Source organism: Protopterus annectens, chromosome 6.part1, assembly GCF_019279795.1.
Source record: "Protopterus annectens isolate FY-2018-M chromosome 6.part1, PAN1.0, whole genome shotgun sequence".
NCBI lineage: Eukaryota > Metazoa > Chordata > Ceratodontiformes > Protopteridae > Protopterus > Protopterus annectens.
This window is the reverse complement of record NC_056738.1, coordinates 423,830,686-423,848,681: the sequence shown is the minus strand read 5'-3', so window position 1 is coordinate 423,848,681 and position 17,996 is coordinate 423,830,686. Positions and strand designations below refer to the sequence as shown.

At 42.6% G+C, this 17,996-nt stretch overlaps 1 protein-coding gene across 2 annotated transcripts in view; it reads right to left on the bottom strand.

Moving 5' to 3' along the window:
• The window catches only part of LOC122805610 (BTB/POZ domain-containing protein KCTD3-like), a 2,987,990-nt gene that overhangs the window by 1,017,859 nt on the left and 1,952,135 nt on the right, over positions 1-17,996 (bottom strand). For both annotated transcript variants that reach the window (XM_044075857.1, XM_044075858.1), the window contains exon 7: positions 17,557-17,672. In XM_044075857.1, coding sequence (XP_043931792.1) covers positions 17,557-17,672 — 116 coding nt within the window. The remainder of the gene's footprint in view (positions 1-17,556; positions 17,673-17,996) is intronic.

The window sequence follows — 17,996 nt, the reverse complement described above, 5'->3', positions numbered from 1 at the left end:
TAGCTGTATGCACGATGAACATCATATATTTTTTTATCTTGCCATGAATTACTGCACCTCTCAAAGCTGCCTACAGCAAAATAAGTACTAATTTCTAATTTTACTTATTTTATTTATTTTTTTTAATCCTTGTTTTCCCTCAATGGGGACAGATATCCTGATTCCTAACTGTGCAACTCTAAACAACTCATTTAGCTAGACAGCACTCCTGGGTCACTCTAGAAAAATAGCAGTTGTGTCCAGTGGGCATATGAGTGTCTGCTGCCATGTTTGTTTAGGTACCACACAATGGAGTAGTTATCAGATTGGATCAGGATAGGTACTAGACAACGCTCCCCATTTTTGAGCCTTCTGGACAAGAAACAGTGCCCTTAGCTCCAACTGATATAGATGAAGCCTCCTTTTGGGGAGTTCACTTCCTCAGAAGAGTGAAGGGCCACAGTGGGCTTCTCACCCTTCCAGTGAAGCAACAGTCACCATGGGCTTGGTCACTTAAAGAAAGACTAACATTAAGACTAGTGGGGAGACTGTCTTTTAATCCACAGGTTGAAGAATGGGGTCTGATACCAGATCTGTGAGCCTATGATGGCTCTACAGTCACTGACATCTCACGGTTTACTGCAAAACTCACATTCTCAGGCATGTAAAATGCACACTGAAGAGCAAGAGTGTTATTAAGCCCAGAAGGGCAGGAAAGACACAGACTGGCCCCTCAAGCTGTCAGGAAGCTGGAAGTCATTGTTGCTTGGATCATCCAATGATAACATCAATATCAATTTCCACAATAGACATAGCACACAATAAACAAAACAATAGTAACGAATTAGAAGACAGGACAAACATTAAAATTCCATAAACAATAATCAAAGAAGAAAACAATAACAGGGAATAGGAAGATGCATGTACACTAATCATCCTTCCCCTCCATATACAATATGGAATGTATGATGTACAGAAGACAACCAGGATTGTGCACTCCTGCAGCTATTGAGATAGCATGTTTCAGATAGGGTGCTTGCTAGGCAATGGAGCATTAATCAGAGGTCTCAAGATGCACCCGTGTAGTTACCAGCAACCCCTGAAGGGCCAAGCATAGAACTCTAGTTTGGATGCATGAGACCACCAACTCTTGCAGGTAAGACAATCTCTGAGTCAAATAAGGACAAGAAAGATAATCCTAAACTATACTAGCAACCAGTGCAAAACAGGCAGAACAGGAGTAATATCTCAGTCACGTGAAGTACCAGCTAGTAACCTGGCAGCAGAGTTCAGCACCACCTGTAGGCAATTAAGTGTGAAATAGTGTTTTATCTTAAATATGTTTCACAGATGACACTTGGTCCCATAGTGTCATCCTATTACCTAAGATTACTCCACACTTGTGCATTTTTTCAACAAACTCAAGCTCATCATCTGCATAAAAATATGATGTGGGAGTGAGAGGACACAATAATCATTCACAGCAGCATGGTCTTAGTTTTGGAAGCACTCAGTTTCAGAGCCTTAAGTGCATGGACTCAAAATAGTAATGTAAGGAATACACACTTCTCATCTCATCCTAGAGGAACAGAGACAGATTTGTGTATCAGTAACATAAAAATGATATGTTAATCATCTCTTCCTAACGAGGTTTCCTAATGGAAGCAGATATACTGTAAACAGTAATGGGCCTAAGACTGAACCCTGTAGGACTCTCCCATTGAAATGGTCCAGCAAATATTTATTCAGATCTAAACAAACCTTTTGGAAATGGCCTGAGACATAAGATGCATAACAGTCAAACACCATGCACGAGTACAGCCATAGTAAGAACTTAAATGTTCAATCAAAATGCCATGGTCCACAGTATAAAATGCATCCAAGAAATCCAGGAGATCAGAACAGAGTAATAACATTGATCTCTTGCCATAACACCATCATTTACAACCTAAGTGATAGTTTCTGCACAGTGAAAAATCCAAAACCTACACTTAAATAGGTCCATGAGCCATTATCTATAAGATAACTCAGCAGTTGTTTACACAGCATTCTCAATAACCTTGTCTAAAAATGGAAGATTTGAGACTGAGCAAAAATTATCAACTATACTTGGTCTAACATTGATTTCCTGCGTGTAGGGATAACCACAGCTTCTTTCAAAGCCTACATAAAAATCCTTTACTTCAAGGATATATGTGATAAATGGACCCACAATATCAAGACCAGATAAAAGCACTCTTGCAGAACATGGATACAAGCAGCAGGTTGCCGAATGCATACCAACTCAGTGTAACCAGCAAAGTACAGTTGTTTAAGAACTTACCACATCAATAGAAGTCTTATAGATCACTGTTGCAGTATTCCAGACTGTTGAGTTATCTTATGAAATAACCTGGACAGCCGGCCAGCGTATCAAAGCCAAAATATTCCATACAGCCATATGTTCGAAGTATGACCTGACGCGTACATATGAGCATGTGATCCTCAGACCATCTGAAAACCGGAAGACCTACAGTCACCTGAGGAAAGATAACAAGGCATATACATTTCAGTTAAGAGGAGAGAAGGTAGAGAATGGCTTCTCCATGGTCCATGAGAAAGTACAGGACAACATATAAGCTAGAACAAAGTGAGTGGCAGGGTAGGAAAGAATACTGCAGCAGTGATCAGTAGGACATCTACTGTTACGGTAAGTTCTTAGACAACTGTACTACATCCTTACTTAGATCACTGTTGTAGTATTCCAGACTGCTGGGGTAATTCCCAAAGTTTAGTAGGCAGTAAGGGTGGATGGATTTGGCATAGGAGAATTGGCAATTCATCCAGAGAGAAGTGATCTGGCAAAGGAGGCTCTGGATCTTGAGAAGGCATCTACACTACATTGTTTAGTGGAAGTGTGTACAGAAGACTAACCAAGTTGCTGCTTCTAGAATAGCTCTGGAATAAATTTCTTTGTAAAAGAGTCCAGGTGAGGTAACATCTCTACCTGAACTGTGTGCAAAAAATGGTCTGTTGAGATCAGTGTATAAACCCAGTAATGAAACTAAATAAAATAAAAAGCTAGTTGAATGGACTTTTACCAGAGAAGGTAAGGCTTTGTTATGGTGATTTAGCAAAATGAAATCAATTAAGAAATTTAGTTAGTTTATTTAGAGACTGGGTTGCCAGATTTGCTTCCTGAAAAGAAACAAATAGCTGGTCAGTTTTTCAAATGGCCTTATTTGAGTAAAATCTAAGCTGCCTGTGCACATCCAGAGAATGCAGGACTTGGTCCCCCTTGTTCTGAGGGTTAGGGAAGATCAATGGCCTGATTAAAGGGCAACTCATTGACTACCTTAGGCATAAGAGAAGGGCTGGCCCTTAGAGAAACTCTGTCCTTATTGAAAGATAAGGAAAGGACTGCAGAGGAAGCCATAAGGCCTTAACACTTAGAATCTCATCAAGCAGAAGTAAGAGCCAGTATGAGAACAGTTTTCCATGTACAAAATTTTTAGAGCCGTGGAAGCCACTGGTGTAAAACGTGGCAGACTAAGTTTTTTTTTCTAAGATAAAATTTAGGATCCATGAAGGAGGAATAACTTTCCTGGGTGGGTTCAAATGAAGAACACCCTTGAGAAATGGCTTTATCTCAAGTCTAGAAAGTAGTGGAGGGTCTAGAGGCAAGCATGCAGAAATAGCAGACAAGTGTGCCTGAATCAAGGAGCAGGCTAGACCAGATCTTAATAATTTGCACAAAAAACAGAGGACAGTAGGACCCTTACTTTGAATAGTGTTGTGCTTGTTAGCATGATACCAGACAGAAAATCTTTTCCACTTGAATATACAAGACTTTATAGTGGTAGGTTTCCTTGCCTCCTGAAGACCCTGTAGCACATCATTAAAAACTGATGTCTGAAAGGGATCAGAATACCATCATTGAAACTTCCAGGCTAAGGGAGAAGAGGCTGGAGTAGAAAGCCCTTGTGTTGCATGAGCAAGTCCACTCTGTAGACTGAAACAACACTAATTTCAAGAACTTTAATCGTACTTTGACTTAGGAATGGGTTTCATTCCTGTCATGGTATTATAAACCCAAAATAATTGGAAAAATTAGAAAATAGAGTAACTTATGATGATGGTAGATGACAGACATGGGGAAACCAATGCTGCCTGGGCCAAAGGACAGTCACCAGCAAGACCTTTGGCTTGTCATCTGGGAAGACCTTTAGGAGTAGATATGGGGAGGGGGCATAAAGAAATCTACCTTCCCAAGGAAAGGACATGACATCCATCCTACAAGCCCTGAAGACAAGGAGTCCTGCAGCTGCTTGTTGTGAAAGGAAGCAAATAGAAATATCTGAGGAATACCCCCATTTGTGTACTATGTCTAGGAAGATCTCATTGTTCAGCATCCATTCGTGAGGGTCCTCCCTGGATCTGTTTAGAAAATCTACCATGACATTGGCCTGGGAGGAAATGTAAACTGCTTAGAGGGACGGGTTTGCTTTTATGGCCTATTTTCCATCTAGAAGAGACAGTCTGCACAGCTGATAAGATTTGGTCCCCCCACTCCCTGTTTATATATCACATGACTTTTATGTTGTCTGTGAAGATCCCGAATAAATGTCTGTATTTCCATCATGTTAATGTGTTCTGTCATTTGTTTTGGGGACAATTTCCCTGGATTCTTAGGGAGAATCTGCCCATGTCCCCCAAGGTAGATCTGAGGTGTGTGTGTGTGCAGGCCCTGTGAAGGAACCATAAACCTGAAATGAAGACCTGGGTTGAGCTTTATCTCAGAGATCCACCACTGATATTCCTTCTTAAGAAAGGATAGAAGAGGGATCTGATTGTCTAGAGGGTGACAGTGCTGAAACCACAGATGTTAGGTACCACTGGATCTTTCTCATATATAGTCTTTCAAAAGAAATTACAGATAAGATGCTGCCATAACCTCCAGGGCCCTGAGAATTTCCCTTGCAGGGTAGGACTGAAGAGGCAGAAGGAACTGAATGTAGGTGGAGAGGGCCTGGACTTTTTCTTGTAGAAGGAAGACCAGCATGGGGTGCTTGTCTAGCCTGAGCCCAGAAAGACCAGGTTTTGGGTAGGGTGCAGCATGGACTTAAAAGTTTATTATGAACCCCAGACTGTGCAAGAGGGTGATAGTGTAGCTGAGATGCTTATATTAACAGCTCATTGAAATATGGAAATATTTCAATTCTCTGAGTAGTGCAAAAAGCAACAGCTGGTGCGGGACATTTTATGAAGATCTTGGGGGCAGAAGATAACTCAAAAGGTAAAGCAGAGAACTGAAAGTGTGATGAGCAAGCTGGAAATTTTTAAAAACATCTTGCAAGAAGGATGAATGGGAATGTGGAGATGAACATCCTCCAAGTCCAAAGAAACCAGGAAGGCCTGAGGAATAATGTAAGTGAGGAAAGTCTACAGACACAGCATTTTGAATGATGGCACCCTCAGAAAAGTGTTAAGATGGGACAAATATGGAATGGGCTTCCATTCACCTTTTTGGGCACCAGAAAAAAAATGGAATAAAAACCCTTTTCCTACATATTGTGGGGGAACAAATTTTATTATACCTTACTCGTGAAGAGCCTAGTTGGGCATGTGTGTTGGGATATCTTCGAACGGTGGGATCTCCTTCCAATACATTCTGTAACTTTGTTGTACAATGGAATGGATCTATTTGTGTGAAGTTATGAGCCACCAAGTAGAAAGGGATGAGGTCAGTCTTTTAGGTAAGGGAAAGACTTGACAGACACAGACTGAAGGAGGCAAGAAATAGGCTGATTTGTCAGGAAAAGGAGACTTCCCACATGGAGTCTCTGGATGATCTTCCTGATATCTGAAAGCATTTTTCTGCCCTTCTACACAGGCCTAGGGTCTCTGTGAAAGAAGGAAGTAGGGTGTGCTTTGCCAGATAGTTTCTCAGACACCTGGGAACAGAAGTGATGAACATTTGTTTGAAACCGTCTATTATTTTACTTTGTTCTTTGCAAGGATTTAAACAAGTTGGCTGCCTCAGGGTCAAATAAGAGATCTCTATTAAGAGGGGAATCCAAGAGTTTAGCATTAATATCTTCAGGCACAGACTGGGAAGGAAGATATCTTCTGATGACAGATCTAGTAGCAGCTGCTCTGAAAGAAACTTCCACCGCATCATAATTGTACTTAATGTCGGAACACATTGCACTTAATAGCATGCCATGCTACCTGAGCAGCTTGAGCTACCATAGAAATAACCAGCAGTTTGATGTTAGACACTTCCAAAGCTGACAGGGATTAATTCAAATCAGTCAGAATAGACAACAAATATTTGGTCATGTCAGTTTCATAATTCTCAGCTCGGAAGGCCAGGGTGAAAGAGGTGTACATCTTCTTTCCATATCCGTCCATTGCCCTGCCATCTTTGTCAGAGGGTAGGGCATTAAGATGGCTTGTCATAAGACTTTTAGGTATTCAGGCACTTAACAGAACCCATCAGGACTCTTAGTTGCTTGAGGATGAAAATCATATGCAGTGGCAGTTGGTGCAAAAGCACTCATAAAAGCCTTCAAAACAGAAGGGGAAGGTACAGACGTAGGGGTACCAACCTCTAGTAAATTCTAATATCTTTTTTGTATATCAGCCTTTAGCCTGGATTTCCACTTAAAATGTTGCATAATCTTACTGATGGCTTCCTCAAGGGAGAGTTCCTCTGCAGGTGAATCTGGGGGAAAAGTATCCTCATCGTCAGAAGCCATTTGGCTTGGTGAACGAATCTGGGATGAATTGGCCAAGGAATGTATATCTGAGGAATATTAGGCAGATTCTGGTTCAGAAGACTCATGCTGTCTTTTCTGAGGGGTAGAAGAAGCAGGTGCAGAGGAAAGTCAGACAAAATGGTCTTAAATAGGCCTTGAGAGAATTCCATCCATTCTTTTTCTTGGGACATCTGAGGAGAAGAAACATTTTTTTGTTTTCTGTTGCTTCTTCTACTTTTTCCCACTAACATGGTGGATTTGACCCTTGGTGCACTTTCAGCACAGACCCAGGAACTTCTTCCTGAACCAATATTTCAGGGATGCCCTCTAGTCTTTCTGAAACTATAAGCCTATGTTTTCCCTTCTCCGCCATATTAGTAAGGTTAATTGTATCAAATGTATGAGAGTCAAACACCATACCAGCCTCTGGTGAGGTCAAGATAGTGGGAGCATGAAAACAAGTTGAATGCACCATGGGGTCTTGCAAGGCCTTAATAAGTACATCTTAGTCTTGGGTAGAAGATGATTCTGCCCTATTCCATTTTAATTTTTTTTTCAGAATGAGCAGAATATTGGACAATGACATTTTAGAATGAGAGAGGTGGTTAAGGCTATGGGTCTCTAGCAAAATGCAAAGAAAAGAAAACAAGGAAGGTTCCCCAATGGGGCATATATCTTAGGTTCACAGGTAGGTGCTAGGCTATTGGCCCTAGGGCCTATATAAGCCTAGCCAAAAAGGTACCCTGGCTTATACCACCCAAGAAAATTATTTTCCTGTGCCCCTGTCGAGCAGAGCCCCGGAAGTAATCCCTGGGGTGAATTTCCTATTTCCCATCCAATCATCAAGATTTTTCATCAAGATTTTTCTTGAAGAGTGCTAATGAGGAGCTTTGTTTGATCTAGGGTAGTTTGTTCCAGAGTATGGAAAGTCTCTGGGACAGGAAATCTATCCCTCCAGCATGTTCTGTTTATTGTGGTGACAAGGTTTAGGTCCCTAGAGCGAGTAACTTGGAGGGATTGGGATTTCTTTAAGTGGAGCATGTCCAACAGCTCTGGGTTTGACATAGCTTTGTATGTTAGGCAGAGATCGTCTCTGAGTAGGCGATATGCGACAGAGTACAGCTGGAGTTTTTTGAGACGGTCTGCGTAGGGCATCTGTTTGAGGCTGGTAATCCTCTTTGAGAGGTATTTCTGTGGCCTTCCCAGTTGTTGCACATGTCTTGTGAGATACATACCAAAAGGGGCAATGTACTCTATAATGGGTCTAATGAGTGACGAGTAGAGGGGAACAATGACCTCTTTTTTCCTGGATGAGAAACCTTTTGTGATGAGATGTGCCACGTAGAAGGATTTCCTGACTACTGTAGCGATGTGATTATCAAAGGAGAGGCTCCTGTCCACCTGTGTCCCAAGATCTCTAATCACACTTTTGGTGTTGAGTAGACTACCACCCATGTGATAGCTCATGGGTACAGAGTTTTTACCAAAGGGGATGACAATGCACTTTTTGGCATTGAGCTTGAGGCCATGGCTTTGACACCATGCATCTGTCTCAGTGAGGCCCTCTTGGAGGATGTCCACATCGCTAGGAGTTTAGATAATGGCTCCTAGTTTGCAGTCATCTGCAAGCTTCATTAGCCAAAGACCTTCTGTGTTAGCCTGTACTTCAGAAAAGTAGATACCAAACAGGAGAGGACCCAGGACTGAAGCTTGTGGTACTCCACTTGTCAATGGTCTGAAGTCAGATTTGGAGTCTGCTACTTTCACAGTGTGGGTTCTGTCAGTGAGCCAATTGGCAACCCATCTTGTGACATAGGGATTTATACCTAGTTTAGTGAGTTTATCTATAATTCCAGAGTGGGGGATGGTGTCAAAGGCCTTGGCAAGATCTAGATAGGCTGTGTGAACCACTTTACCCTTGTCTACGGCTTTGGTGACTGCTTCAAAGAAGTCTATCAGGTCTAGGTGACATGATCTGCCTTTTACAAACCCGAACTGGGTGGTGTCCAAAGTTTGGAGATTACCAGTGTCTTTGTTTATAAGTACCATGATGATACATTCCATGGCCTTGCAGACCAGGCTCATTAGGCTAATGGTGCGGTAGTTCCCAGGGTCCGTGGTGGCTCCCCCTTTGTGGAGTGGGATAACTGTCGCTGTGTGCCATTCAGTGGGCAGAAAGCCTGAGGTGAGGCTATGATTGAACATAGTGCTTAGGTGGGGTGCCAGTTCATTCTGTAGTTCATGTAGAACGCAGTCTGGGATGTTGTCAGGTCCCATGGATGCTGTGTTCTTGGCTTTGGATAGTGTGGTTTTTACCTGTGCAGCCGTGATTACAGGAACTTTGCATTCTTCCGGTACAGAGATAGGTTCTTTAGGGAATGAGAGAGGGGTAAAGTTAGCACTAAACCTATCTGCCAGGATGTTGGCAATATCAGTTGGTTCTGTATATTTAGTGCCATTGTGCTGTAACTCAGAGCAGATCTGAGTGCTGCCATTGAGATTCTTGACATATCTATAGAATGCTTTGTGGCTGTCTTTAGAATCAGTGGAGATTTTGTTTTCGTAACTAGTTTTGGAGGATTTTATGAGGGATCTTAGCTTCTTACTGAGGCTGACCAGGGGAGTTCCCCCAGTCATGGGATTTTACTCTTTTTTTGCAACAGTTTCTTTCTTCTGTTGTAGAGCTTGTTTATGGCAGGCGACCACCAGATTGGCTTCCTTTTTTTGGAGGATATAATCTTGGTTCTGTTAGGGATAGCACAACCCATGCACACGTGTAAGTGCTTATAAAGTGCAATTGTGTGGGATTCAGCAGTCATAACTCTATTGTCCATCTGCATGGGTGTCATGAAGTTTGCAATGTCTGTCTTAAGAAGCGTGAAGTTGGCTTTGGAGACATTTTTTATGGTGGTTTCCCTAATGGGGGGTGGGGGCGGGATGTGGATGTCTAGGGTGATTAGCTTGTGGTCGGATCTGACCTACGAGGAATTGACCTCTGGTGTGAAACACTGGCTGCCCATGTTGGTAATGACCAGGTCTAGGATATTGCCGCCCCTGGTGGGGGTGTGGATAAGCTGATCTAAGGCGTTGGAATTTATGAATTCCAGAAAATGTTGAGCAAATGAGTTGGTACATGAGTAGTTTTCCCAGCTAATTGTGGGGTAGTTGAAATCACCCATTATGAGGGTGTTGGGTTGTACCTTAATATTTTCCAGTGTATCAAGAAATGAGGAGTGGGAATCCTGGGGCATCTGTAGCAAGTTACAACTTGGATTGCGGTCTTGCCCAGAGTTAGTTGCACTTGGATAATCTCAAATGCATTATGCTGAGCAACTAGCATGGAGGTGTGGATATCCTTAATGAATATGGACACGCCTCCGCCTTTAGTTTTTCAGTCCAATTTAGGTGGCCGAAAGGTGTGGTATGAATTATAGCCTGATAATGCAGGGGTGCTCTCTGGAGCCTTGAACCAGGTCTCTGTCACTGCACAGATGTTGATGTTCTCCATTTTAAGGAGTGCCTCGAGTGAATGCATTTTGAGGTTTAGACTTCTGGCATTGAGTAGCATTACCCTCAGATTTTCCTTGCTTGTACCTGTTACGGTGGTGAATTTGTCATTTGAACCTTGCCTAAAAAAGGCACTATAGGGGTGGCAAGAGCCTTAGCCAGTATCCAGAATCCTAAGGGCGACAGGTGCAGGCCATCTCTGGCAAAGCATTGTGGTCTGTTGATCATGTCATCCCAGGCAGTCAGATACTGGATCAATTACACCAGAAGCTTAGCCAATTGTTGAAGTCAATCATTTTGTCCTTGTACTGTGGTATCATTCTGGGTGATGGCAGGATGCTACTTAGGGCTATAGCCATACCTGCCTGGGCAAAAAGATCAGACAGCTCATCCATGTCTCTTTCTTGTAGTCCATGGAGGTACGTCTCAGTTCATTCACACTAACATGGACAATGACAGAGTCATATTTGTACTTGTTGTGGAGTGACCCGAGTACGTGCATTATGTGGCGGATCCTAACATCTGACAGGCAGATGACAGTAACTTTCTCCTTGTTTAGCCTGGTGAGTGAAACATCAGTGTGGCTGACTACAGAATCACCTATCACTAGAGTGTTGGGCATGTTGTTATGCCTTATGGGTTGTAGTTGAGTGGCACAATGAGTTTGTGGGTTATAGGTTCATAGGTTCATACTAGGCTATCTGCCCGAGGGCATTTACAAGCCTAGCCTATAGTTTTGTGGCTTACGCCACCCCTTTAGTATACCCTTTATTTTGCTGTGCCTCTGTCGAGCAGTGACACTGAGGTAATCCCTGGGGTATATCTGCGATCTCCCATCCATTGGTCAAGATTTCTCTTGAACAAGGCCAGCGAGGTGCTCTGCCTCACATATACCGGGATTTTGTTCCACAGCATAGGGAGTCTTTGGGTGATGAATCTATCCCTCCAGCACATCCTATTAATAGCCACGTCGAGGTTTAAGTATCCCGCCCTTGTGGCTCTGACGGATCTAGATTTTTTGAGGTGAAGTATATTCATCAAATCTGGGTTTGACATGGCCTTGTATGTCAGGCAAAGGTCACCTCTGAGCAAGCGGTAAGCGACTGAATAGAGCTGGAGTTCTTTCAGTCGGGCAGCATAGGACAGATTTTTGAGACCCTTTATCCTTTTGGTGAGGAACTTTTGTGGCCTCTCCAGCTGCTGCAAGTGTCAGGTCAGATACATTCCGAATGGGGCATTGTACTCAATCATTGGTCTGATGAGTGATGAGTATAGGGAGACTATGACCTCCCTTGATCTAGATGTGAATCCCTTCATGATAAGGTGGGCGATGTAGAAGGTCTTCCTAACTACTTTAGCTTCATGGGTGTCGAATGACAGGCTACTGTCAACCTGGGTCCCCAGGTCCCTGATAACTTCTTCTGTGCTCAGAGGATTACCACCTATATGGTAGCTAGGGGTAACCTTGTTTTTCCCGAAGGGTATGACTATGCATTTTTTGGCATTTAACTTTAGGCCATGGCTCTGGCACCAGTTATCCGTTTCTGTGAGACCCTTCTGAAGGATATCTGTGTCAGATGTGTTTTCCACGACGCCCAGTTTGCAGTCATCTGCAAACTTTGTCAGCCATAACCCTCCTGTGTTTGCTTGTACTTCAGAAAAGTAGATGCCAAACAAGAGTGGGCCCAGGACTGAGCCCTGTGGGACCCCACTTGTGACAGGCTTTGAGTCTGACATGGCGCCAGCAACTCTGACCCTGTGGGTTCTGTCACTCAGCCAGTTTGCAACCCATCTTGTGATGTATGGGTTAACATTTAAGCTGATGAGTTTTTCAATGATACCCGAGTGGGGTATTGTATCGAAGGCCTTCGCCAGATCGAGGTAGGCTGTATGGACTGCCTTTCCCTCATCAATGGCTTTGGTGACTGTTTCGAAAAAGTCAACCAAGTTTAAAAGGCATGATCTGCCTTTGACAAAGCCAAACTGGGTTGGATCCAAAGTCTGCAAATTCCCTATGTCTTTATTTATGAGGTCCATTATGATCCTCTCCATGGCTTTGCAGATAAGGCTTTTCAAGCTAATGGGCCGGTAATTTCCAGGGTCGGTGGAGGCACTGCCTTTGTGAAGTGGGACCACAGTCGCAGTGCGCCACTCCCTGGGTACGTATCCAGAGGTGAGACTATGATTAAACAGCTGTCCTAGCTGTGGGTTTAATTCCTCGTTGAGTTCGTGGAGCACACAGCCTGGGACACCATCAGGTCCCATGGATGCTGTGTTTTTTGCTTTGGAGAGAGCAGTTCTCACTTGGGCATTAGAGATGTTTGGGGGGCTGCAACCATTTGGTATAGATACCTCTCCTTTTGGGGGGGGGGGGAGAAGTTTGCACTGAACCTGTCAGCCAGTATGTTGGCAATGTCTGTAGGATCAGTAATCTTTACATCATTTTGAACTAGTTCTGAGCATATCTGGGAGTTTCCTCCCAGGTTTCTAACATAGCTAAAGAAGGCCTTATGATTGTCTTTTGAGTCTTTAGCTATTCTCAAAATTTGCTTTGGATGATTTTATGAGAGCTCTTAGTTTTTTACTTATAGTGATCAAAGGTGTCTTACCTTTTAAGGATTTTGCTCTATCTTGTAGTAGCTTCCTCCTTTTGTTGTAGAGTTTGTTTATGGCTGGGGTCCACCAGACTGGATGCTTGCCCTTGGTACAAAGAGTCTTTGTTTTGCTTGGGATTGCCTTATCCATGCAGTCCTGCAGGTGCTGGTAGAAGGCATTTGTAAGTGATTCAGCGGCTTGAGTACTGTTTTCCCGCTCGGGGCCTTAAAGGAGACCACACTAGTCTTTAGAAGTGTGAAGTCGGCTTTCGAGAAGTTTTTTACTGTGGTCTTTTTTATTTCAGGTGGGGGTGGGATGAGGACCTCCAGCAAGATCTGTTTGTGATCTGATCTCACCAGTGAGGGGTATACCTCCGGTGTTGAACATTGTGCTCCCATGTTCGTGATGATGAGATCAAGTATGTTTTCTCCTCTTGTGGGGATGGTGACTAGTTGTTCCATGGCATTTGAGTTTATGAATTCCAGGAACTTTTGGGCTAGGGTGTTTGGGCTTGAGTAGTGTTCTCAGTCTATATTAGGGTAATTGAAGTCACCTAGTATGATGGTGTTTGGAGATACATTTATCTCCTCCAGTGTTTTCAGGAAAGCCATGTGAGATTCCTGAGTTTGTGAGGGTGGCCTGTAACATGCCACAATTTGCAGAGCAGTCTTGCCTATGGTTAATTGCACCTGGACGGTCTCCGATGCATCGTGCGTTGCCACCAGTCTTGAGGTGTGGGTGTCCTTGATGAATATGGATACCCCCCCTCCTTTCTTGGTACTGTCCGGATTTTGGGGCCGGAACGCATGATATGAGGTAAAACCTGTTAGTGCTGGGGTGCTCTCAGGAGCCTTGAACCAGGTTTCTGTCACAGCACAGACATCGATGTTCTCCATACTGAGAAGGGCCTCGAGTGCGTGCATTTTGAGATTTAGACTTCTGGCATTGAGCAGCATTACCCTTAGTTTTTTTCCTTTTTTGTGTTCTAGGGTGGTAGGTTTAGAATTTGAGCCTTGCCTAAAAAAGGCACTATGGGGGTGGCAAGAGCCTTTGCCAATATCCGGAATCCCAGGGGTGACAGGTGCAAGCCGTCCCTTGCGAAGCATCGTGGCTTGTCCAACATGTGTTATTTGGGTTGTGTTGGGGGGTGGAGGTTGCTTGTGTTTCTGCTTTGCAGGTCTCTGTTGCTTGGGCAGATTTTTATTGAGAGCCTCCGCAAATGTAGGTGCGTGTTTTGTGTTTCTATGCATCTGTTTTGGTGATGTAGGTTTTGAGGGACTATGTGATGAGTGTGGTGTGGTGCAAATGTTTACCTTCTCCTCTTGACTGTCCAGTCCAGTCTTGGGTGAAGGATGCAAAGGTAAGAATGACATCAATAACCACGCTTAGAAGAGAATGACTAGTGCGAGACCTAGATTTGGACTGGCAATAAGATAAGTCTGGGGACCTTATGATCATATGTCTGCTTACGTACCCTTATGCCCACAGGCTTAGGTCATACATACGGCTGTATTGAAGGTTTTGGCCAGTCACTAGTGGTGTCTCCCTGGTCTTGGAGATGGGGTCACTCTTTTTTGGCACATACCTCAATAATGGCAAGGCCACTGTCAATGACCTCTGGCTGACCAAGGTCAGAGATGATTGCAAACTAGGTGTAGTCACAGAATCCCTAAAAAGACACAACCCTCCTCTAAGAAGGCCTGACAAAGAATAATAACTGGTGCCAGTCTAAAACTCAGTGCCAAAAATGCATAACACATTTTGGTAAGCAACCACCCCTGGAAATTACTTACACACCCCTGTGGTCAGGGATTCAGGAATGCATATAGACAATGATTTGGCCTTTGACCACCATGTGTCTCATATAGTATGGAAATCATTCTACACTGACAACTTATAATTAAAGATTTGGAATCCTGGTCCAAAGAAGTCATTGTTCTGTTGTACTCAGCCCTCATTAGACAAATCATTGAGTGCAAATGTCCCTTGGATATGTACCTGACTATGTAACAACTGCAGCATTTTCACAGGTTTCTCACAAAAGGAATACATGGTGTAGACAACAAGTCCTACGTGGACCACTTAAAAACCTTATCCTTGTACTCTGTCTAATACAGACTACTGAGAGAAGATCTATGCCAGGCTCTCAAAACATCATCTGATACAGCTCTTACTGACCTGTTTCATATCTGCAAAACAAATGGCATCAAAAACACCAGGTCTAGGGACCTAAACCTCATCTTCAACATAAATAAGACATGTTGGACTAACAGGTATGTGTCTTAGAGTTTACACCTTCTCTGGAACAGGCTTCCTATCTATGTAAAGCACTGTTTTTCACTGCACTTATTCATTCATAACTTGGATCATAGGATGGAAAACTGCAAATGCATCCCTTGTCTGCCATATATGTCCTTATTAGAAAGATGGAGCTTGTAAATTCTCAATCATCCATACCCACGCTACATCCCCCCAACAAAACGAGTGACATCAAAACCTATCAAATGTATTTGGGAAATGTGGAAAGGCTTAAAAAGGCCATTCAGGATTCTTAGCCTGTAATTACCTGTGAACCTATAAGTAGCAACGATAACATTCAGTGGCATTACTGTAATATCCATGAGGTCTAGTGGTGACAGGGCTGTCCTGACAGCAGAAACTTTGTGGAAGAAATTAGCAAAACAGTTACATCTTATGGGAAGTAAAAGTTTTCCTGGTGATCAGACAGTTTGGGATGCACAACCCTTTCACCACATGGAAAAGTGCAGATGGTCAATTTAACCCTACAAAGATTGCTCTTGATAAATAACTTGCTTCTTTTAGACTGATCTTCACATGGTATAAGGTGTAATGCTCCTCCAAATCAAGCCTATTTTTCCACAGTCCCACCATCTAGCACTGATGCTCTAAACTGCACCCTTTCCTATGAAGAAAGGAGATTTTTTTTACATCTTTTTGTGGAAAATGGACAAGTACAAGTTGGGGTGAATAAGTCCAGAGTCAAAGATAGGGACCTAAGGAAGACATCTACAGCTCTGACACTACAATCCAGGATGAAATGTGGAATCCTAGACAAAAAAAGCTCCTGTGTAATATGCCTTGTGAAGCACATCAACTTCAGTTTCTAAACTGGGGGGGGGTCTCAGTGTTGGAGTTTCAAGATAAAAAGTGGACCAGGAAATGATCTGACCATAAGACAGAGAACTACACCCAGAAGAAACACTAAGGATTGTTACTAAGTCTATGAGTTTCATGGTTAATAACTTGAATGAAACCAAACCCTTTCATCATACACAAATTTTTTGATCAAGAGTGGCTGACACATCCTCTTCCCAAAGGTTAAAGCCACTTAGTACATGAGCAAGACTCTACTGAGTTCATACGTATGCACTAAGCAATCAGTCTGAAAACCATTACATGCCTAGCCAAAAAACATTCAAACGTCTGGGCAAGACAAGACAGACCAAGGGAGAATGTACAGTTGTGTAAAATATTACCATAACAGTAGGTGTCCGTCTCTTCACTGTTGCAGTATTCTTTACTATAGGAATCTCCACAGTCTTGGGTAGCCTAACGTTTGGCCAGTATACTACAGCCTTTTGATCTTGTATGCACCATACGTCACACGTATGCACCCTGCACAGGACGTACGGCATAAAGGTGACATACGGATGTAGTTACCCAGAACTGAATTGCCGCAGTAGAGAACAGCCTCCATAGGGGATACAAGTCTATACACATTTATAAGGAGAAACTGAAAAAAGAGGTGCCCTTCAGCCAGAAGGGAATCCAAAACAAAAACCAGAACAAATAAGAGGGGGGTTGGATGGAAGGAGTGAATACTGCAACAGTGAAGGGAAGGACATCTACTGTTATGGTACGATTTTGCACAACTGTACTATATCCTTCTATATCACTGTTACAGTATTCGTTATTATAGAGTAAAAAAGCTCTAGAAACAGAATGGGAAGTGGAAGACTGGGAAGAGCCCTCAACAAAAGTAATGGGTAAAAAGTGAGGAGTTAAAACCTTCTCTTTGATATGCTAAGAATATGCAACAGAGGGGCTTAGTGATTAAAAATTTTACCTTAGTTTCAGGGACTATGGTTTATTTCCAACATCTTGTCATTTTTTGAACGGAATCTTCTTGTTCTCCTAGAGTCACAGTCCCCACCAGGATTCTCTAGTTTCTTCCTCAAAACATGCTGTTTGAATGAACACCTATACATGTATCCCAGGTGAATAAGTTCAAATTAAACTCCAAGTTAAAAGGGATTACAAATAAACACCCCTTCAAACAGCTAATACAGCATCTACTCACTAGAGCTTATTGTCAGGGTTCTGTACAAACTAGCTAGCAAGAGGTACTGTACAACTCAGTAAGGATATTTTAGAAAATAAAATGCTGTTTGGGTTTGGCTGATGCACCTAAACCCAAGAAAATACATGATAGACTAGTTATTGAAATGTATACAAAACTATATACAAATAAAAACAAAATGCATTTTGAAATTTCTTGGTTAATTATGATTTTTGCTTTAAGTGTAGTAATGCCAGCTTTTTGTCTCCCACTGCTGGTACATAATATTCTGTAACTTCTGTGGTCACTGTAACTTCTGGTCTTTGCTGAATCATAAAGCATCACTTGTGAATTGCACATCCTCCACTACTAAAAAACAGCCCCACCCTGTGGTAAAATCAGTGATGTGTTAGTGGTCAAATTATATTTTCTTACCTGCCAGTGCTTAGTTACTGCATTCCATACTCCAATTTTACCTGTGTGACTGGTAGCTATCAGCTGATTGCCAACAAAAAACACAGCTTCCACAGGGACACCAAGGTTAAAGACACCTGAAATAAAAAGGAAAAAATATATACATAAAAAAGGCAAAAATGTATGGATGGGTTTTCATTTAAAATGTCTGTGTCTGGCTAAAGGAAAAAAATAAACTTTAATGTCATTCAAAAAAGCAGTTTTCTAACAAAACTGGATCAATGACTTAGAATACGACATTGAAAAAAAAGCCATTTTGCCCACCTTAACCATGACCAGATCCCCTTATACTGTTGTGAAATGAACACATAATGATGCCAGAAACAAAATTTGGTGACAAAGGGCTCTACTTTCCTATGCCACCCCCCCCAAGATCTTTAATCAATTCACACCAAGGCTGC